Source organism: Colias croceus, chromosome 13 (assembly GCF_905220415.1).
Source record: "Colias croceus chromosome 13, ilColCroc2.1".
Classification (NCBI taxonomy): domain Eukaryota; kingdom Metazoa; phylum Arthropoda; class Insecta; order Lepidoptera; family Pieridae; genus Colias; species Colias croceus.
Window position 1 is genome coordinate 6,857,122 of NC_059549.1, and position 24,390 is coordinate 6,881,511.

Below are 24,390 nucleotides of genomic sequence, written 5' to 3' on the forward strand. Positions count from 1 at the left end.
AATTGCTCATAAGATAAAATCACCTTTGGACCCATATAAGTAAATCTTTAATTCAGTTGTCACAACCGTAAAGTAGATATTGTTTATAGTAACAGCCATCATTGGTTTCTTATGATTTTACTTTTTCAATGGGCCATTAACTATAAGTGTATGCAATAAACATTTCGTAATATACCTCTGAACCTCGATAACAGAATAATCACTTAATACCCTTAATAAACTTGCCTTTCGATTTGACCACCGTCAGTGATTTATCCAAAAAAACTTCATTTAAAACCATTAAAAATCAATTTCCATCCAGCCTCCGGCTTGGGCATGATTAATTTCTCATACAAATTGAAAAATATATACAATAATATATAAATGCACGTGGCTTTCGCTGTTATAAAGCAGTCATTTTACAGTGAAAAGTTATTCGCAAGAACGCATAAAAGAGATTTAATGTCACCACTTGAAGTATTCAATTTTTTACGGCCTCCCTGAATGAACATGTAACAAAATGTTTGGAAATCGCAAAAAATATTCCACGTATACATTCGTGATTTGATTTATATTATTGCTGCTATGAAAAATATCTGTTTTATATGAGAAAATACCATATTAGAAAAAAAAAGCTTTAAATATTCAAAATTATAGTTATTATTTAAAATAAAGTAAACCCTACTTTTTAAGCAAATATAGACAAGATTTCTAGTTTCTAGTTCACCTAAGTTGCGGACATCCTTACGCACCCGATCAAACACGTCGGTATTTTAAAAGGGTTAATCTACTATCTCATTGAATACAAGACCATATTCATTGACAGTACGGTTCATATTTAAGTAAAGATAGGAACGGAAACGCTATGGCCTCAGTTTGTCTTTTGGTCTGAGTCATGAAATTCTGGCAAATAAATTTTCATCCCTAGGACAAACTTTTTTATTACTTATAACACAGTAAAATGTTGAGTACTGCTCATATCCTCCCTAAGTGCACAAAAAAATATTAAACAAAAATTATTGTAAGCACTGTATTGATATAGAAATAATTTTAGAAAAATTCTTAAAAAAATATGCAATATGTAATAAAATACTATATCAACACACATGTACATACCCTTTATCAATCACACACACACACACATGTGCACTGCACATGCCTGTGCTTACTGCACTTAGGTCGCCTGTGAAGGAAAATTTCGTGAAGAAACCTACGTATTTCGAAAAATCAAAAACGACATGTGACATCTGCACTTGGTCAACGTTGTTTGTTATGGCCTTAAACCTCATAGGAAGCAATGTATTTTGTGTAAAAAGCCTATCTCCCTGCTCTTAGTAAATATTTTTATCTTATTTAACCGCTAAAGCTTGCAACATGAGCAACATCAAACGCGCCTTTTTCCTATCTCGACTATGCTCCACTTCAAAATCCATCCGGTGCAGGTCATACGAGAAATCTCCATAACTATTTCAAAACTTTTATATACTTCGCTCTTTTATATTTGCACAATATACATGTCACGGTACCTAACATGTAAGTAAATGCATACCTATGTATCATCAATACATAGTATTAACGTACCTATACAAAAACTGAAATAATATAAGAACCATTACAGTAAAACCTGCAACGCAATATAACTAGTCGAACTATAATATATTATGTGATGTACATAGAATATGAGGCAAGATGAAATGCGCGGCGCGGCGTTGCGCGGCACAGTTCTGCAGACGCGACGTTGCCGCGCCGCGGCTCTGAGGCAAGTGTGGCAACGCCGCGCCGCGCATCGTCGATAATAATAATCTCCTGCCCGCGCTCCCAAGCGCCTCACTCCCCGTCCCTCGCCTCAGTGTGAGGCGTATAGTCGAGCCGAACGGGTCACAAATTCACAATGGTGAATAAACAAATGTGTTTAGAACTTATTAAACTATTCAAGAGTCACAGATTGCTATGGGACCCTATGAATACACATTTCTATCACAAGGAGTTGAAGGAACAGGCGTGGAAAGATATAAGTTGTAAAATGAAACTACCGGTCAACGAAGTTAAAAGAAAGATCACGAATTTACGCGGTGTACTGAGGAAGGAAAGATATAGATGCCGTGAATTTAACAAAACAGGTAACTTTTTTGCTAATTGTCCTTATAAACTATGAGTATGAAATATCAGCATTCGTGTTTTGCACTTCTCCGCTCACGTTCACTTTGTAGGTATTTAATTTCTAGTTAAAGTTCATTCGAAAAACACTGTGTGCGGATTTTAGACGATTGTTGATTATATTGTTTTACTAAATTCTTTTAAAAGTTTTCTTATACAAAAATGTTTCAGCTCATGTAATTCTTGCTACATCACCTCTCAAACAAAAGTGAAATCCGTATCATACCTATTATTCATTTTAAAATATTTTTCATTAGATTTTGGAGTAGAATGTAGATGATACCTAGTTATAATTTTCTTTGGTGCTATAGTTTTCGGATTTCTTTGGCATTCAGTTCAAATTATTTAGGTTTTCTGCATTTAATGAAGGATGTAATATAATATTATGCTCTAAGGTTTAAAATACCAGTTTGTAATTAAATTCTTCGGACGTCCTAATTTATTTGGCAATGAATTTCATTTGATGAAATTTTTAAAACGCTTAAAATCCCGATATTCTTTAAGGCTTATTAAAGGATGTGATTTGATAAATCTGATTTTCACCCATTACAACCGATATCAAAAATTACTGTGCTTTTATTGTGCATCATTTATTTAAGAGCTCTCGCTACGTCTTTAACTTAATAATCTATTTAATTGTTTCTAGTATTAGTATTTCATTGAATTTGTTGCTTCCATCGAATATCATCTTACTTTAATCCGTTACAATTTTAATACCTACGCTTTCGCCTATATCTAGACGAGCGGCAGTTTATTGTGTAAACTGTAACCGTATAAATTTTATTATTAATTAACCTATGTGGTTCAAATAATCGTACTATCGAATACAATTAATATTTTTTTAAGGAATCAGGGGACAGAGAAGATATTTTTCATAAGCAAAATTAGTATCTACCTATTGTAAGAAAACTAATAGATAATTAATTATACAAAATTTTACTTTTTCAGATGGTGTACCTTATGAATCCAGATGGTTTGCATTCAAACATCTATCTTTTCTAGAAGACTTAAGATATCACCAACCAAGGGACACAAGAAACGAACCTTCTTCGACAGCAACGTTAAAAGTAATAAAAAATTATTCAAAAATTGAAATATCAATATAAATAAGCTCCCCCACCCTCATTGTGCATGTATATTGTGTATTCCCTCGTGTTTTCTTTACTGTAACTACAATAAAGTGCAAAATAATAAATGATACGAATAATAACATTAACGTTTTATAGAATTGTTAAAAGAAACAGTAATTTTATTTTGACTTACATTATTTTAATTGTTCAATATTATAACACTTTCAAGCAATTTTCAATTAACCTATACTCTCACGGAATAATCATGACAATTAATATTAAATACCATAAAATCAATTCAACAGGTGGGGAAAACAGAACCTGAATCGGATTCCAATACAGAAAATGAGAAAGAAGAAGAAGAGGCTGCCAACAACAGTGAAAGTGACATGCCTCTCGCCTCAGCCACAGTATGGATGCATGGTGGACAGGAAACTCCAGAAGAACCCCAGCAACCCACCATAAAAAAACGCAAAATAATTAGGAAAGTCATTAGACAAGCAAAGAGACTCAAAAGTGAAGAGTATTGTTACAAACCAGATAATACTTATGATGCATTCGGTAGATTAGTAGCTAGTGAATTAAGAAAATATGATAATCACACTCTCGCATATGTTAAGAAGGCCATCATGGATATTATATTTCAAGCTGATACGGGCAGTCTTCCTGCAGTCTCAATTGAATATAGCAATGAATATTAGGGTAATATTATACATTAAAGTATTATGTAAATTATTATTAAACTGAATAGAAGTCTGATATGGTGTTTTATTAATATTTGGACAGAAATTTAAATAAATTGAATTAAAAATAGATTTTAGAAAAAGTTTATTTAGAAAAATGTATTTTGTTCTTCAATATTAAGATTTTGATTTGAATCTAATACCTATTATGCACTATATGAGCAAAAATATTTGTAAATTTAAAATAGAAGGGTTGATATTCTCATAGTATCTATTACATAATATAATAATGATCTAAATAATCACATTCGGAATCGATTTGATTTGTGGCTCTGGGCACATGCTCAGCAAAAAAAAGACATGATCATCATTACCTAGGTAGGTATAAATAGCAAGACCGATTCCATTTAAGGCCGTGTACGCGGTCCGTGCGCTGTTTGGCTCAAATATGTGATTTTTCAAACCAGATTGTCCATCAACCACTTATCTTACAAACATATGAATTACTAATAATTTTAGGGAATTTTATTGTCTATATAGTTAGTTAAGAGTTTTTTTCAATTAATACAGTATTTGTGAATACCATCAAGATAACTGAGCCGATGATTACTTGATTTCACTTTTAGTGTCAATTTCGAAGCTAAAAATATCTGAAATTGCTGACAGATCTAACACACATTTTTTTTTAACTAACTGCAAAAATCCTTATTAAAATAGTTAGTTAAAAGATTTTTTTAATTTGGACTCCTAACTTACGAAATTAAAATCCGAACAATGTGAAGTTTTTTAGAAATTATACTCGACAAAATGATTATTTTCACCAAGATATTTGACTTAGTTGAATATAATTTATACATATTGCAATAAAAGAACGTATTACTTATAAGACAAAATTTAAAAAATCAACTAAGGTACCTCTATTATTTTTCTACAATTTTTTTTAAAGTACTATAAAACACTGCGCGCGACCCGATTAAAATCAGTCGGCAGCGAGCCTTCCCAGAGAGAGGACATGTTGCTCGGCGCTCTCCTGTGGACCTATGCTGTTCATAGTAAAAGGATAGCGCAAGCCGCGATCTATCGTAATAGATCGCGGAGATTTTGACTTGCGTTAAATTGAATAAGCGCTCTTAACTATGACACCATCGAACATTTAGTCACATTCTACTAAATATTATATATAGGTATGTAATATAACATGTATATATAATAAATTGCAGAGATTTAGCAATATTTCGTTTCCTTATCGATGTTTGCGCCGAACAAAAGACTGCAAAATTACAATCTGCAAACAAGTTCATCCGTCAGTCACTCGGTACTGCTTGACAACGCACGGCACTCGGTTTTGCATGAATTTTAATGCATCGCTGACAACATAAAAGCATCATAAAGAACGTGGAAATACGACCCCATAGTATCGTCCTACTGATTTAAAAAAAATGGTGCCAATTTACGAGCTGTTTCAGAAGTCAGTGTTGTTTGAAACGAGGTAAAAACTTACACGTTTTTTCGACGTAGTTGTTGTTTGTTAAGTTATAGTTCGTCCACAAAGCTCGCTTGTTTTTAAAATGTTTGACACATGAGCCACAATATACGACTTTCTAGTGGAGGCTACTTTTTGTGCGCCCTACTCGACAATGAAAATTATTTGTTTCATATTTTTGTTTTTGTCTCTTTCGACTTTTTTGGGACCGTTTTAATATAGAAAGTTTATTTCAAAAATACACAGTAAGCGAATATTTCAAATAAATTTCACAAAACGCAATAAGTAGTTAAATATAGTATTGTTATCGTATTTTTGTCGAAGATCCCGTGTAAGTGTATTTAGAAGCTAGTAATGTTGAACATGCTAAGCACAACAAAGTGCTATTGAATAGAACGTGCGCCGTTATTCTAACATATAATTACTTTATTGAGTCGTAACAATAATTGAGACATAAATTACTATATTTTCAACACTCCGTCCGTGCTATGATCTTAGATAAGCACTCTGGGGAAAGGAGATAGATATATCGACTCATTATTCATTGGAAAGAGATAAATTCATTTTCCGGTTATCTGTTTAAATCGACAAAACAATTAGCAGTTTTAAATCGTCATAAATCTTTTATCGATACAAGCGAAATTATGCTTTGTTGCTATTCATTTAGAGTTATATTCGTTAATTGAAAAGGTGTAGAGAGAAACCTAGGAACAGATTTAAAGACTGAGTAATAGACGTAAATGCGCGTGCGCATAGATTTGAAAGATAGTGTAGTGTCGGTGTTAATTTTATAACTATTATGCAGGATATTTTAAAACAAGATATGTAACTATTGACAACTTTAAATAATTTTTCATAAAATTAATTGATCATTGTTTCATGTTAAACAAACAGAAGATATTAATGAGACCTCGTCTTAGATCACTATTATTAGACTTAAAAAAATCAATAGATGTTTTGTATTAATAATACTTGCGTGCGAAATGTATTTTTATGTAGGTATCCCCGTGTAAATAAATACAAAAAAATTGTTACGCTAAATACCACATCGACAGTACAAGCCCCATCTTCACTTGACACTTCCTACCATTTGTTCTATCAATCACTGGCTATCATAACAAAAACTTGTCGTCATATAATAACGGATATAACACCACATGTCACTGATTTTAGCACTCTCGCGCAATCTAATCAAAACTAACATATCGGAAACATTATATTGTACCAGTTATAATAAATGCAAAATATTCGCAAAAGATTTACGCAGTACCATCAAGTAGACGTCATTTATCACGTTATTTAGAGCCATGTGATCCCTATTTGGGATCGTGTTTTTTTCTTTATACCTATCTCCTCCTATCTCGGTCTTAAGTATAGAGGCATCTCTGTCTAATGACGTCACACAACGGTGCAACCGCGCGGTCTAGACTTCAACGGTTAAATGCATTTCTGGAAAATTTATAGCAATGTTTTCTTGGTACGTTGTACAATATTTTCTATCCCACATTCGATATTGGAAAAAGTCGACGCTGCAATGTAACTTCAAAACATCTTATAGGTATAATTTATTGTTTCACTATGTTACGCGTCACGTAAAAAGAACGCTGGATGAAAGTATGATGGGGTGTGTTTGCGCGTGGATCGAGTTTTGCACGTAAGCTATGTGCCGATTATTTAATTTTTGAACTAGGCTCGCGAATCGTGGCTTTTCAACTACCTATTTGTTATTCTTATCAATAACACCAAATAGAGTAATAGACCGATAAATCGCCAATGCGCAGCTTAACCGTCAGCCAGCGTTCTTTTTACTTGACGTGACTTTATAGGTCTAATGTGCTAACTCAGGACAAAGGGCAGATCATTACCGTCATTACATTTAAGAACGTAATTTTTTTTGCATATAGTATTAAATATTAATATATAATTAATAAAAAATTGGTAGAGTATGTACTGTTACCTAATTCATTAATTAAATAAACAGATCTTATTACGAAATAAAGATAATACATAATTGCGATGTCCTTATACTCGATCGATATAAAGTAAATGGACAAGCGATCGAATTTATGAATTAATTGTTAATTACATAATTCGATCGTTTTGGCGCTACCGAATTTGTTAAAAAAACGCCTTCAAATAACTGAGAGACAATTATAATTATTTAAGGATAACCGCTTGTCAATGTCGAATTCTTTTAAATAAAACTGAACTAGTATTTTGCCAATTAATTTCAATTTATGAAACAGAGTAATGTTAACACGATACTTAATCACATTGAGGTTAAATTTAAGTCAACTTTTAATTAGGCCTAGCATACTGCAAAAAAAGTTTCATTCTTTAATACGTAACCCAAGTTGTTCTTAAATAATTTGAGGTAACACTAACATTCCGTATATAAGCCATATTTGTCAAAAAATATTTTGTTAAAACCGTTATTTACTAAACGATACCACTCTTATCTATCTTTTACAGTCAGAAAAAGGTTTTCACGCAAAAATTACACGAAGGTGGGCAAAGTTTCCGGAAATCCATCTGCCATCTCATAAGGCACAGAACGGGACTATCCAGTCTCGAAATCTTCGAGGGCATCATTCGAATTTAAATTTTTCATGATATTGAGCTTTATAAGCGCATCATGTGTCTTATAACTCTGATTAATACCTGAGATGGATCTCTGACGGACTGGTTGCAACGGTACTTGCACGGTGACTTACGAAATTGCTTTTCCAGCTTTGGATTATTGCACTTCGCGATTTAACGCTTTTAATTTCACACACATGTAAATGTGTGTTAAGATAAAATAAAAATAATACATGGTTATGGTTAAGATTCCATAGTGTAAATAAAAATGTAGAGATATTAAAATAAAATTGTGAGTAGGTATATTAAACATTCTAACGTTCATATTCTTTGTGACCAGATGCAACTCGCCGTAAATTTATTCAGCCATTTTTAAAATACTGTTATTGAAATCTATACATTTTGCCGAGCTCCACAATAAAATTCATACTTAATATTCTTTAGACGTCGCAAAGTTTCAATCGAGTTTATATTTTACTCAAAATTGTATAATAATATTGCGTAAGATCCCGTTAGTGGGAGTTAATTCATAAAACAAATGGGCCCAGGGTGACGTGCAGCTTGCTTCCTTCAATTAAATGTCATCAAAGGTCGACTAAAAAGTGCTAGTGATATATTGATCCGGTTCCACTTAGCTCCTGATAGAATACAATTTTAAAGCAATTTATTAGATCTAGATACTAGAAAAAATTACGTGCTAAGTCAATACGCGATAAAGCTTAACTCTTACGCCCCGTGGTAGTAATTACTCGTGATACGAAGAGCAGGGAAAGGAATCGCATTAAAAATACATAATGTTAAAACGTTCAAATGAACAAATATATACTCCTTCATAATAGTTTTATCTTTAACGCATATTTCCAAAATAAACACTACGGTTTTTATATCAAATGTAAATTTTCACAAGTAATTGGAATACTTACTTAATAACCGCTGAAACTACATTTGGTAAAGCCCAGACAATCAATACAACATGAACAGAAATAACTTTATTATAGCCAATAATATTTATTACATTGTAAGCACACCGTAAAACAGCGCATTTAAATTAACTGCAACGTATATGAAATTATATGACGCCCTAGGGCTGCAGTTAGAATTAAAAGGCAGTTACGCACACAGCCGTTATCCGAAGCCTGCACAATTTGTGTACACACGACACTATCGCGTGGAATAGCTTTCAATACCATTACAAGCCTCTTTACGAGCTTTGAATAAAGGATACTAGTGCGAACACTGATTGGCTTTTATTTTGATTTAAATTATCGGTTTTGTTTTCATCAATGATACAAGTTGATTTCTAGTACTGAAAAGTATAAGCTGTGTGGGGTATCATTAGTACCGGTCAAGTCCTTTAGAAATTAGAGTTTCTTAATAAAATCATTATTCTGCTGCGTCTTAGGTAATCACAAAATAAATGTTTATATCAATTAATTAATACAATTCTGTGTATTGAAGGAATTGTTGTGTTTCAGCATAGTTCAAGAATCTTCTATTCGTTCTCACCGCAGCTGAAAGCTCAACCTTTAATCATTTGACGTTTCATTTTATTACATTACTCACACGCAACATACAGAACAACAAATGTATGGTGGGACAATCTGTAAAGCGTAATTTTTTTTAAACTCCCAACAAAAATAGTCCAGAAAATTCTGCGACTCTGCGTCTGCGTAAGTGTTTATTGATGACGGCGAGGTGACACTTACGTTTTCTTACACTCCACACGTGAATTATTTATACAATTACTGGCAACGCGTGAACGGACGTAAATTACACTTTTTGTCTATATTTGCAAACGAATTCAGCAATTTTAAGAAAAAGCAACAGTTTAATAACGATCGATGGCGACTTCTTCCGTCTAAACTGGAACCACTATTTTTTTAATATTTATCGATTCGATAACGTGTTGGCAAATTATATAAAACGGTGCTCTGAATTCCTTCTTAGTAAAATATGTTTAAATGTTAAAATTAATGTTTTGATCACACTGGTAAATTCTGGACACGTGAGAATTATTTCTAAAAAAACGGTAAAAGAAAATTGTCTAACTTCTCTCAGTGAAATTGTTGTACTTGTTCATCAAGAACTCCTATGTATATTTAAAGAACGGGGAGCAAAAGAACCCTTTACTTGAACTTGAAGCGTTGTTGAAAGACTTTCAACCATCAGCTATAAATAATAACGCAGAATATTTTCGTCTCTATTTATTCATATATGTGAGAATAATTTTTGCTTTTAATTGATTTATCGCATTAAAATAAATTTAATGCGAACACGTTTTTAATTTTGACCAATTACAAACAGAAACAAAACGATACAAATAAAAAAAATCAATTTAACAAGACATAGGTATTTCAAATATTAGAAAAGATGGGCTATAAATAGGTAATCTTGTTAAAGATAATTGAGAATAGGGAATATGCATAAAATTTTAAATGGCCCAAAATATTTTTTTCTCGAATACTTATTATCGTAATATTATAATGAAAAGGATTTTTTTTATTTACTTTTTATTTAAACCCCTAAAATAATATTCAAAAAGTGCAAAATAAGTGAGCGAAATTCAAACTGCCAGAACGCGCCACCACTGGTCGAACGAAATGTGACGTCATTTGACACGACATTGTATGAATCATCACTCCATACTCCATAGTAAACACAAGGTAAACACCCACTGGACGTGTCATGTGACGTCACGCAAAGCGCGCGCACAATGGCGGCGTTTGAACTGCTTACATTTTTTAAAAGTTTTAAATTTCATTTTTAAAAATATCTAGAGTATTTTGAAGCCCATTAATATTTTTTTCTACGTTATAAAATAGTAAACTATTAATTTAAGACAAAAAAGAAAAACATGAATATTCCCCATTATTGCGTAGTGCAGGAGCCGAGCGGCGTATCGCGCGATTCTAACGCGATTTTATATGAAGCTCCGAAACGAGCGATTTTGGTAGCAAGTCTGGGGATTTTTTTTATATAGTCATACCTACATGTCTTTGCTTAAATATATGGGCATTTCTCTGCTAAATGGAAAATCACTGTCCCAAGCAAATTTTATTAGAATAAGTTCTATAATTTCTATTTTTTTTTAATTAATATGAACATAAATGTGGTATTCTTGGTTCACAATTGCTCATTATGTAATTTAATATAATAATTTTCGAGAAAAAAAATGTTATACATCTCAAAAACCACTCCCCTGGTATGTCCCTTTTTCAGAATTAGAAGTATTGATACCTATATATATTTAATACTTGACAATTCGTTACTAAATAATAATAATATGTAATTGTAGAAGACTGTGGCATATTTTAAATTACAAATTACATGTCTATAATAAAAAAAAATATTGAAAAAATTGTTTACGAAGTTTGTCCTCAAATTTATAAAACACTACCCTGGTAACATTTTAAAACGGCGTGAAAATAACTTAGGTTATTAGTCCAAAACATTTCAACCGTGAAATGGAACGCGAACGGTGTAAATTTCGTTCGGTTGTCAATGTAAATAGACAGCCGCCATTTTGTCAGTAGCACCACTGTGTTTGGATGTGAACCACGCGTCGCGGCCGTTAGTACGAACACTCCACTGGTGAGCATTTGTCTTCATATTTTAAGAGTTTTAATTAAGATAATTTGTTTAAATTACTTTACTAGCAATCGTGTCTGCACATCTGTGTTATAAATGTGATATGTTTTAATGATTTTGAGTTATTTGGTTTTCAAGTTAAAAAAACATTCCCCTGGTCAACATCCCCCTGTCATTTATATGCACAGGGGAGTGTTCCTTACCTCAGGGGAATGTTTTTTAAGTTTTGTAAAGACTTCATTGCTGGATAGCGCATCAATTTTCCTCAGCGTTAATAATATGTACCAAATAAATAAATAAATAATATAATTATCGTTCTTTTTCGTAGGTTATAGCTCAAAATGCCACCTAAAATGAAGCCACCCAACACAAGAGAAGAAATATTAGAACAAAAACAAATAGCTGAACGATTGAGATATCAACGACTTAAAAATGACCCTCAAAAACAAGAAGAAAGGCGTCTTTCAGAATATCCATAGTCATTTTTTTAATTGCATCATCGTCAACTGTAAATAGAGTGATTGAAGGACACCTTTGACGCACAGAGTCTATAAAAGATTCCATACTATCGATATCTCCTCCTGCAGCAACGACAGCATCAGCAGATCTTTTGCACGTGGTGCCAATACCATCTGTAGCACTCTTGCCATGGCCACTCTCTGAAAAATTCCAGGAGAACTTTTCTACATTTGGAACCTCCACATGTAGCCTCGAAGTCATAATATGGAACATCATTTTATTTCGATACTAGCGGTCCGCCCCGGCTTCGCCCGTGGTACATGTTTACGTTTTCTCTACATAAGAACCATCCTCGTACTTCAAGGAATATAATAAAAAAAGAATTATCGAAATCGGTTCAGCCGTTCTCGAGTTATGGAATTACAACGAAAAGTGGCATTGATTTTTATATATTAGATTGTGTAACGGGTCCGTCGCTCACAAAATGAATGCCGGTAATATGCGATGGTAAAGTTCTAAAATAGGATTTTAAGGCATTTTTAGTGTAAACTACCACAGTATGAAGGCTCAGCTGAAGTCTAGACACCTCCAAAATGATAGGCCTGTATCTCCACAGACTCCGATTCCGAAGACGAAATCCCGCTATCTCAAATCTCACGGAATAATGACTGCATTACAGAGACTGTCCTTTTAAGACCGATTGAAAATACTAAGACTGATCTTGAGAATACTGCGGAGCCTAGTACAAGCGTCCTTCAGCAAACTTATTATAACAGTGGTGATTACGTTTTAGTTAAGTTTATTGTCGAGAACAGGGAATATCGCTATGCTGCGGTTGTTAATAAAGTAGATGATGAGGACGGCGAACTAACAGTGACTTTTCTGAAAATTTGTGATAACAAGGGCTACAAGTTTAGAATAGATGAGAATGATATGTCTGATGTCGGTTTTGACCAAATATTGGAAAAGTTCCTGATCCGAACGTGACTGTTAAAGGAAGTAGATTATTTTATAGTTTTCCAAAATCGGTACATGTCTTTGAGAAATAAGAGATGTTTCCCTGAAAGATAAAATTGATTTTTAGTTATAATATACTGTGCCAGCAATGATAATTATTTCAAGTTACCTGAAAAGTATAAATGTTTCTTAATTGTAAGCCAAAAAAAGTTTATTCTGATAATTCAATAACAGAGGTAATATTTTTGTTTTTACTATTTTATTTAACATTCTAAGAGCTGACTAATGTCAAACAATCAGTATTTTAGAAAGACTGTTAAAGTAAGAAGTTGATTTTGTTCAGTTTATAACAAATGTTATTAAAATGTCTATTTTGTAAGTGAATTTAGTTTTGATCTCGTTGATTATTTAAGTAATAATTACACATTGTAAGAGCTAATAAAAATAAAGATTTGATTATTTAAATAAACAAAAATATTAGTTTTAGTTCATAAAAACATTCCCCTGGTTAGTCACAACATTACCCTGTCACGATTTTGCACAAAACCGCTCATAACTCAAAAACAAAGAAAAAAATGTGTGTGTTTCTTTAATATATATTTTTGATATTCTATTACCTTGCTTTGTATTGACAAACATTCTCAACATTTGATAAATTTTGGTTAGGACAGTCTTGTTATGACGAGTTTCCAAATAGCAGAGAAACACCCATATATTATTACCTGTACTCGTAGTTCTTGTATTCTAAATGAATATATTTATAACAATGGCTTTTCAATGACTCATGAAGAATAATATCTGTATGAGTCAATACGTAAAACTGAACACAAATTACTACTGACAATTCAAACCTTAAACTTTTTGATAAGTCTTGCAAAGGTAAAATAGACAGTTTTAAAGAAACACGAGGAAATAGAAGAGGCATCTCCTGATATAAAAGTGATAAGCGGGGCCCATATTCATTATGCACCTTCGGCGCTAGGGGCAAATTCAGTATGTGCTCGGTCTTTCTTTTAATAAAATCATTACGCTCATAAAGTATCGCTGTTCTCAGAGCCCCCAGCCAATAGTTCGTACCGTGTAAAGGCAGCGCGTCGGGCTAACATCATTTGTTGAATTTACGATGATGTTCTTATTGTTTATAGCTCAGTTTGGCATCATTGTGATGCCGAGATTAGGAAGTAGGTGAGTCCAACTTCATATCGCGATCGAATTATTATTGAGTAATAAATTTCATCCTCGTTTTGTTGTTACCGTTAAAATACTGGGAATTTTATTTCGCTCATGATGGTAATTGAATGGAATAAGGTAGTCGATTTCATGCGGTTACTCGTAGTATAGTTGAGAATGTATTATTTCTGGGCTTATTTGTTGGCTTTTTAACCGACTTCAAAAAAAAGGAGGAGGTTATCAATTCGGCCGGTATATTTTTTTTTTTTTTTTTTTTTTTTTTATGTATGTACACCGATTACTCCGAGGTTTCTGAACCGATTTACGTGATTCTTTTTTTGTTCGATGCGGGATGGTGTCGAATTGGTCCCATAAAAATTTTATTCGGCTAGGCCCAGTAGTTTTTATTTTATGAGCATTTTTGTCTGTACTCGATGACTTAATTGGAATGTAGCAAGTAACTTTGATTCACTTCCCGGTAACCGATTGAGCTGAAATTTTGTATACGTATGTAAATTGGATAGCGATGAAACATTATCATGACATAGAGCTGATTTGATGATGGAATCGGAAGGTGGCCATAGGAACTCAGTAATATATTGACTCAACTTTATCGAGTTTGGGCTCGTTTGATTCGTGTTGAAAATTACACTAAAAAGTATTAAATAAAATTAACTGCGTTAAAAACAACCGACTTCAAAAACGGAAAAGTAAAAAATAAAAAAGATTTGATATTATTAATTACTACATATTATTTAGATGTGCTATTTATTAAATAGGTTTGAAGTCGGTGCCAAACACTAAGCACTTAGTATTAAGCCCGTGCACCGACATCAAACCTATTTAATAAATAGCACATCTAAATAATATGTAGTAATTTATAATATCAAATCTTTTTTATTTTTTACTTTTCCGTTTTTGAAGTCGGTTGTTTTTAACGCAGTTAATTTTATAGTATTATGTCAAAAGGAAAGGTCGTATTTAAAGTAAGTTAAAGCTTGCATATTTAAACAGTCGCTGTGCTAATCAATATTAGCATTCCAACTTTATGTTCTAGAATTATTTAAACCAACTTTTAAATGATTAACAAAATGAAATAAATCTCAACAGACCACTTGATTGATAGACAATGAATATACCGAATTTCAAATACGAACTATTGTTAGCTACAATACAATTGATTGACTTATATTACGTAGTTCAAGGATCAATTTGTGTCACAATACAACGAAAACACGCGAAGCATTTAATAAATTACATAAAATGAGCAAGCAACTAGGGATCTAGGTGATATCTAATAATAGTCGTGATAATGACTAAATTGCACGATCTCTGCGCTTCATAAATCATTTTAAGTCATTTACTGGTTTTGAAATAAGAGCGATTAACGTGACTTATTAACTTGAGAACTTGCTTTTATTTTTACGTGATTCTTTTTTTGTTCGATGCGGGATGGTGTCGAATTGGTCCCATAAAAATTTTATTCGGCTAGGCCCAGTAGTTTTTATTTTATGAGCATTTTTGTCTGTACTCGATGACTTAATTGGAATGTAGCAAGTAACTTTGATTCACTTCCCGGTAACCGATTGAGCTGAAATTTTGTATACGTATGTAAATTGGATAGCGATGAAACATTATCATGACATAGAGCTGATTTGATGATGGAATCGGAAGGTGGCCATAGGAACTCAGTAATATATTGACTCAACTTTATCGAGTTTGGGCTCGTTTGATTCGTGTTGAAAATTACACTAAAAAGTATTAAATAAAATTAACTGCGTTAAAAACAACCGACTTCAAAAACGGAAAAGTAAAAAATAAAAAAGATTTGATATTATTAATTACTACATATTATTTAGATGTGCTATTTATTAAATAGGTTTGAAGTCGGTGCCAAACACTAAGCACTTAGTATTAAGCCCGTGCACCGACATCAAACCTATTTAATAAATAGCACATCTAAATAATATGTAGTAATTTATAATATCAAATCTTTTTTATTTTTTACTTTTCCGTTTTTGAAGTCGGTTGTTTTTAACGCAGTTAATTTTATAGTATTATGTCAAAAGGAAAGGTCGTATTTAAAGTAAGTTAAAGCTTGCATATTTAAACAGTCGCTGTGCTAATCAATATTAGCATTCCAACTTTATGTTCTAGAATTATTTAAACCAACTTTTAAATGATTAACAAAATGAAATAAATCTCAACAGACCACTTGATTGATAGACAATGAATATACCGAATTTCAAATACGAACTATTGTTAGCTACAATACAATTGATTGACTTATATTACGTAGTTCAAGGATCAATTTGTGTCACAATACAACGAAAACACGCGAAGCATTTAATAAATTACATAAAATGAGCAAGCAACTAGGGATCTAGGTGATATCTAATAATAGTCGTGATAATGACTAAATTGCACGATCTCTGCGCTTCATAAATCATTTTAAGTCATTTACTGGTTTTGAAATAAGAGCGATTAACGTGACTTATTAACTTGAGAACTTGCTTTTATTTTTCATACGATCTATTCGCAAGATACGACTTGGATATATGAATAAAATAAATTTAACATAAATATAAATTGTTGTGATTATATGTGTCATTTAGTGTAATAATGAAAGTCATTAATATTTTAATTTGTATTCATAAAATGAATTAGCAACTACGTCCATAAAATTACCATCTATAAGCGTAGCTAATCTATTTACACAAATACCTATATTATAGAAGAGAGTCTTCCGATGATTGGATGAAATTTTGTATAGAAGATTTTAAGAAGAAGAAAATTTACGTACCTTGCATCTTTCCTTATCAGAAGCTTCGCCCAGAACCTGTCATAGAGAAGAAGGGTTAATTTAGAGGAAAACATGCATATTAGAAATGTTAAGAAGATCCATCCATTGCAAAGAAAAAGGCATGAGGCATGATTAATTAGTACATGTGAACAGGAAAATAGTTAGATATGCTTATTAATGTAGGTATTCTAGGAAAATAACTCCAAAAGGATACATTTGCCTAATAAGTGTTGGTTAACCACAAATTATTATTAGATAATTATTATATAATATAATACATTATTAAATAAGCTAAATTTGGTTAGCAACAGTTAATAGAAATACATTAAGTATCAAGAATAAAATATTTCTGAGGACTGCACTGCACGCCGCTTTTTATAGAAACACCCAGCTGAAATTAAGAACTGCCGCCTTGTTAATGACGAAATGCTGAATAGCTGAATTTGATAATATAGTAAAAGAAGATTAAAATCCCACCATCAATCGGCTCTCCAATGTTTCATTAAAAGTATCGGATACATTGTCGATGGATTAATTCATCGCACACGAAACTCTGAAAGCTTTATATATTGGTTTAATTTTTGCCGATCGTAAAGTACTTTTGTCGTATTAAACGTTGGACTGTAATTGTTTTTAAATTGTTTTCGACCGCCGAATTATGACTATTGAATTAAATGTATAATAATATTTTAAGAATATTGCATATTACATGCTGTGCTCGTGTTCATTTATAATATTTATTCGCAATCCCCATGTCGAATTGGCTGGGAGTGTATATCGTATTTTATTGAACCTCATTGAAAATATAAAATAAACAGTACGAATAAGAGTGTTTGCTGTCTCTTGAGAATAGTAACAGTTTCATTCTTTCGCGAACTATGTGAAAATGAAAAATGAAAATGAAATTAAAACTGCTATCAAAATGTATGTAAATTATAAATAATAATTGAACTACTATTCAGAAAATTTTCAGGAGTGGAAATTTGGTTTAAAACTGCAATCAATTAAATTTTAATCTCAATACAGGCAAGCGTAAGCCGTTGATCGAAAACTAATGTTTAAATTAATTAATAATTTTCTTATTACAACTTAATAGGTAATACCACATTCTAAACAACACAATGCATATTTTTCGATAAGCTATATAGTTCATCGTAATACAGGTTTTGGCCCTTTGTGCTCTGTGAGAGCTTCATTAATTAAACATTATTCATTAAGATAATATTGTATAATAGTTGCTGCTGTCCTGCGTTACCTTGCTACAATTATCGCAACAACCCGTTTAAATCTTGCGACATATTCGATGCATAATTATTTATAAAAATAACTAGAAATTGCGCATTCCACATTTTTCATTAATAATACAAGTACAATAGGTTTACAATCTAAAATTGGACTATTTTTCAAACAATACGGCGTTGATGGTACGTTTAAATTGTTGTTTGTCGAAATTTATTAAAACCTTTTGTTTATAACATGGGCCAATTAACGATGTATAACAAAAATGTTTTGTGAATAGGATCATCAATTCACAATTTTTGTAAAGATCAAATTTCTCGTAAACAATTATTGTTTCTAGCCTTTAATTAAATGATTTAAACAGAGGTCAAACATTCATGAGCATTATAAGATTCATGAGCTAATCAATAGATTATACTATAGGCAGCAGATAAATTCTATATATGTACTAACTTGAAAATAGATGTACTAGAGACTAGGCAGCAAATAATTTATGCACCTACCTACAAAAATTAGTCTAGACATCGCCCAGAACCTGTCATAGAGAAGAAGGGTTAATTTAGAGGAAAACATGCATATTAGAAATGTTAAGAAGATCCATCCATTGCAAAGAAAAAGGCATGAGGCATGATTAATTAGTACATGTGAACAGGAAAATAGTTAGATATGCTTATTAATGTAGGTATTCTAGGAAAATAACTCCAAAAGGATACATTTGCCTAATAAGTGTTGGTTAACCACAAATTATTATTAGATAATTATTATATAATATAATACATTATTAAATAAGCTAAATTTGGTTAGCAACAGTTAATAGAAATACATTAAGTATCAAGAATAAAATATTTCTGAGGACTGCACTGCACGCCGCTTTTTATAGAAACACCCAGCTGAAATTAAGAACTGCCGCCTTGTTAATGACGAAATGCTGAATAGCTGAATTTGATAATATAGTAAAAGAAGATTAAAATCCCACCATCAATCGGCTCTCCAATGTTTCATTAAAAGTATCGGATACATTGTCGATGGATTAATTCATCGCACACGAAACTCTGAAAGCTTTATATATTGGTTTAATTTTTGCCGATCGTAAAGTACTTTTGTCGTATTAAACGTTGGACTGTAATTGTTTTTAAATTGTTTTCGACCGCCGAATTATGACTATTGAATTAAATGTATAATAATATTTTAAGAATATTGCATATTACATGCTGTGCTCGTGTTCATTTATAATATTTATTCGCAATCCCCATGTCGAATTGGCTGGGAGTGTATATCGTATTTTATTGAACCTCATTGAAAATATAAAATAAACAGTACGAATAAGAGTGTTTGCTGTCTCTTGAGAATAGTAACAGTTTCATTCTTTCGCGAACTATGTGAAAATGAAAAATGAAAATGAAATTAAAACTGCTATCAAAATGTATGTAAATTATAAATAATAATTGAACTACTATTCAGAAAATTTTCAGGAGTGGAAATTTGGTTTAAAACTGCAATCAATTAAATTTTAATCTCAATACAGGCAAGCGTAAGCCGTTGATCGAAAACTAATGTTTAAATTAATTAATAATTTTCTTATTACAACTTAATAGGTAATACCACATTCTAAACAACACAATGCATATTTTTCGATAAGCTATATAGTTCATCGTAATACAGGTTTTGGCCCTTTGTGCTCTGTGAGAGCTTCATTAATTAAACATTATTCATTAAGATAATATTGTATAATAGTTGCTGCTGTCCTGCGTTACCTTGCTACAATTATCGCAACAACCCGTTTAAATCTTGCGACATATTCGATGCATAATTATTTATAAAAATAACTAGAAATTGCGCATTCCACATTTTTCATTAATAATACAAGTACAATAGGTTTACAATCTAAAATTGGACTATTTTTCAAACAATACGGCGTTGATGGTACGTTTAAATTGTTGTTTGTCGAAATTTATTAAAACCTTTTGTTTATAACATGGGCCAATTAACGATGTATAACAAAAATGTTTTGTGAATAGGATCATCAATTCACAATTTTTGTAAAGATCAAATTTCTCGTAAACAATTATTGTTTCTAGCCTTTAATTAAATGATTTAAACAGAGGTCAAACATTCATGAGCATTATAAGATTCATGAGCTAATCAATAGATTATACTATAGGCAGCAGATAAATTCTATATATGTACTAACTTGAAAATAGATGTACTAGAGACTAGGCAGCAAATAATTTATGCACCTACCTACAAAAATTAGTCTAGACATCGTTAGCAAGGTTGCAATGAATATACTTCGACAATTATTGTTTATTTGTTTGAAAACAAAACAGTAATTTAATAACAAACAATTATGTTCATAATTATATGAATAAGTCATGGTGTGCGTTAATTATTTATAACTCCCGTTGATAACCTTGTCACCAGGACAGCAGAAGACGTCCATACAATAATTATAAAAACCACTTAAATAAACAACATGTAACAGTTAAAATTCAAATGTAATTGCTCTTTATTGCCTCTCAAAGCGAGAACAGCTAAACAACCGTAAAACGGGCATTATCAACTTTAAGGTTGGTCTCTGTGAGTTTTTAGTAACAAATGACACTATTATGTAGTCTAGATAAAATCTCGGAGATTTGGGCGAAGCGTAACATGTGGACAACCGGTCTCGCGACCCACTTGCTATGAGCGTGGACCTTGGTAAGTGCGCGCATTTTAACGCGCGCCTGCTACACTACTTATCCATTCCACATTTTTAAACGCAAAAATTCCAATTTTGAAATTCACAAACATTTTTTTATCAAAAAAGGTTAGAAAGAAAAATACAAGCTTTAGTGTTTTATTATATGTAATTGATAGATTGCATTAACGTCTGAATAGATGTACGTACATCTTTCATCAAATGAGGCCTGAGTAATTTAGATTAATCGTATTCGATTGCGATAATACAACAACACTTATATGTCTCATAAATAATATATTTTTTTATTTATGTAGTTTGGACGTTATATCGATGCAGATGTATCTACTATTTTCTGTACTGATGTTTGTTTTCTTTTGTAATTTGTAGAACTTAATGTACTTACTCAAATATTTTCCATTCCATTATTTCAAACATATTTCTTAAATAATAACAGTAGGTACAACGATACCAAAGCTTTTAATGCAATAAACTATAAATTATAAGTTTTGGTATCACAACTTTGGTGGAAACATCCTGTTTATTGCTATAAATTATTTTGATGTCTCTTTTTACTACCCACGATGACTTTGTTCTTCATTAGGTAGATAAATTTTTCGATTTCAGAACTTTAGTAAGATTTAGCAGATTTATAGTTATTAATTCGATGCTTAATATCCTGTTTATACTGAATATCTACTTACAAATCACAAATTGACATAATATATACGATTGATTGACAATAACACCTTGAAGAAAATTACTTACACAGATTAAAAATTGTATAATTCACCCCTAAAATATGTGGAATTTAATAAATTGTCTTACTGGATGAACCCCACAACACTTAGACAATAGCTATTAGTCCATTCACGAAACGACAATACCTAGTCCACTGGCGACACAAAGTAGGCATGTATAAGTAATTCACAAACAGGAAATGAAAATCACTACATCAAGTGAAGTGGCTGTAATCGCTTTAATTGATACACCTAATGATTTGTTTATGTTTAACACGAGACTAATGTACTGGGTTTTATCGTGCGCCTATTTACATTTGTTGCCTATACCTTAAAATTTTAATTTAACATTGTACAACATTCTTTTTCTGGTAAGAACCTTTTTGGGGTAGTAAAAAATAAGACGACTCTATTCAATGTAAGTACCCTGGGTAGAGTGAAGCTATAACTCCTCTTCTGCGAATGGGCAAATGCTTTATATTAGAATATTATCTATGGTTATAATGGTAAAAACCACAGCCTTAGCGAAAATACCTGAAGGTTATAAAACTGTTTACTAGAGCCTCTACAAAATATGACCATTGAGATAAAGTAAGATTGCGAGTTTGGAATGCACCGTTTGGAATCCTTCGTAATTAAAACTAGGCAATTTTAAAGAAAAGCAGAAAAATGAAAAAACTCAGTGAAATCTATACATATAATAAATCTGTAGAAGGGTCAATTCTGTACATTGAAAATATTAAAAAAATAAATAGCAGGGGGTGTTACTGGATCGATACCAAACCCAAATATGTGATTAAAAAAATTTTTGTCTGTCTGTCTGTCTGTCTGTCTGTCTGTATGTATGTGAAGACATCACGTGAAAACTACCGGTTCGATTTCGATGAAACTTGGTATATTTATACCTTATTATCCTGGGCGTAAAATAGGTTACTTTTTATCCTGGAAAAATACGTAGAAAAAAAAATAATCTTAATTTTTCAGTTTTATCCATAGACGTTGTTCCGTAGAACCGCGAACACACGTTGCGTATTATTATAGGCCTAGCCGTATTTGGGTCCAATAGATATTTATAAGATATCATTTTCAGAATTACTCAAAATGGAGAAAATATAAACCATCCACGCGAAGACCGACATCCGCGCGGACGGAGTCGCGGGCGGAAGCTAGTATAAGAATAAATGCTTCGTTGGCTGAAATTAAGCTCTCAATAACGCAGTTGCTATGAAACAAAAATTCTGTAGTAGTGTTTTATCTTTATTGAATATTTGATAGCACGCTTTTATCATGGAATGCAAAAGAACAACAAACAAGGGTCAAATATGTTTATTTCAATACAAATACTGAGGTAAACAAAATTTACCATTTAGTGAACTTTATCCGTTCAAATATATTAAAAATAATAATTTAATGTCATGCTTTACCTAACTGCTAAAAGCCTAGACAACAAAGGCAGGTGTTATATGAATAGGCTAACTAATTAACATAGACTTAGTTATTGAAAAAAACTGACAAGCTCAAGCAGACTTGCCTGAGGGTTCCGTTGATTAAAATTGTCGTATTAATTTATAAATACATGTGGAAGCTAATTTCTACAATGCTAGTATGAAATATTTGTTACGTTAATATAAAATCAATTAGTATTATGTCGAATAATAATAATGACCATCATCAAATAGAACATGTAGATTGTAGATAGTGATTGGTTAGTTTTGCTGATTAAATAAAATCGGAGCTAACTCAGTTATAATCGAATTTCATTAAAAACTGTTGATAGATATGTGTACGCGGAAGATATCCTTTGATACTAACACCGTACCTATTGAAAAAAAAATACCTAACTATCTACCAATAGAATGAGACAATCTACAAAATAGAATGAGATAGCCAAATAAAATAAATATATAAAAGTAAGTCAGTGCTAGACTCAAATCTGCTAATAAAGCTAAACGAGACATGGTAAAAAACATCAGCAAAAAAAACTCACTAATTAACCCGTTTTAATATCTCCACCTGTGAGAAATACGGTATTCTAAATTAATGCATTATTATTATCTCTTCCAGCATCTACAATTGGCGTATCAACGTTAAGTATGTGCATAATAAATAATACATAAACTTAATAAATATAATTCTCCATATGGCATCGTTCTTGGGGTATTTTCTCAAGGTGTCTTTTAATTTACGTGTTTCTTAAATATGGCATAATACAGTGTGTCCGGACATGACATACCGATATTTGAAGGGGCTATTCTCCAGGTATTTTTATCAACAATTCAACCCCTCTACAGTCCCCTACCTCACCGGAATTTTTTATGTTTTTTTGCGGTTTTCGTATTTTTTAAAGTATGTTTCATCACTCTTATCAATTAAATTTGTTTAGTGGTCCCTAGAATAACTTGTTATTGTTCAAATAAAACCAAATTTAGTATTTTGTGACACTCACTTTCGAAGTTATTACAATTTTCAATTCACTATCCGAATTGATAGGTAAAGATTAAAATGGCGGCCATTTTGAGGGGGGTGAGGTAGGGGACTGTAGAGGGGTTGAATTGTCGATAAAAATACCTGGAGAATAGCCCCTTCAAATATCGGTATGTCATGTCCGGACACACTGTATAAAAGTCCGACTATTTAAATCATAACAAAAATATCATTTATTAAAAAAAACCTAGCTGATTGATAAATAAAGAAACACAAATTTAACATACACTTTTTACCTTCTAGAAAACTTTATCTTATGAATGCAGAATGTGTCAAATAAAGATTCATGCCCAGATGAAATACATAGACAAATAGAGGTAT

General features: G+C 31.8%; 2 protein-coding genes across 3 annotated transcripts in view; one reads left to right on the plus strand and one right to left on the minus strand.

The window, feature by feature from the left end:
• LOC123696814 (serum response factor homolog) overlaps positions 1 to 24,390 on the minus strand; it is a 172,019-nt gene that overhangs the window by 94,145 nt on the left and 53,484 nt on the right. The window contains exon 3 of one of the 2 annotated variants that reach the window (XM_045643181.1): positions 16,930 to 16,965. The exons of the other annotated variant lie outside the window; for it this stretch is intronic. Within the exon in view, the coding sequence (XP_045499137.1) occupies positions 16,930 to 16,965 (36 nt within the window). The remainder of the gene's footprint in view (positions 1 to 16,929; positions 16,966 to 24,390) is intronic. 2 annotated transcript variants of the gene reach the window in all.
• On the plus strand, positions 1,816 to 3,965 carry LOC123696815. The gene is made up of 3 exons (XM_045643183.1): positions 1,816 to 2,099; positions 3,085 to 3,203; positions 3,512 to 3,965. The coding sequence occupies exons 1-3, from the start codon at positions 1,871 to 1,873 to the stop codon at positions 3,905 to 3,907; spliced, it is 744 nt and encodes a 247-aa protein (XP_045499139.1). The 5' UTR covers positions 1,816 to 1,870; the 3' UTR covers positions 3,908 to 3,965.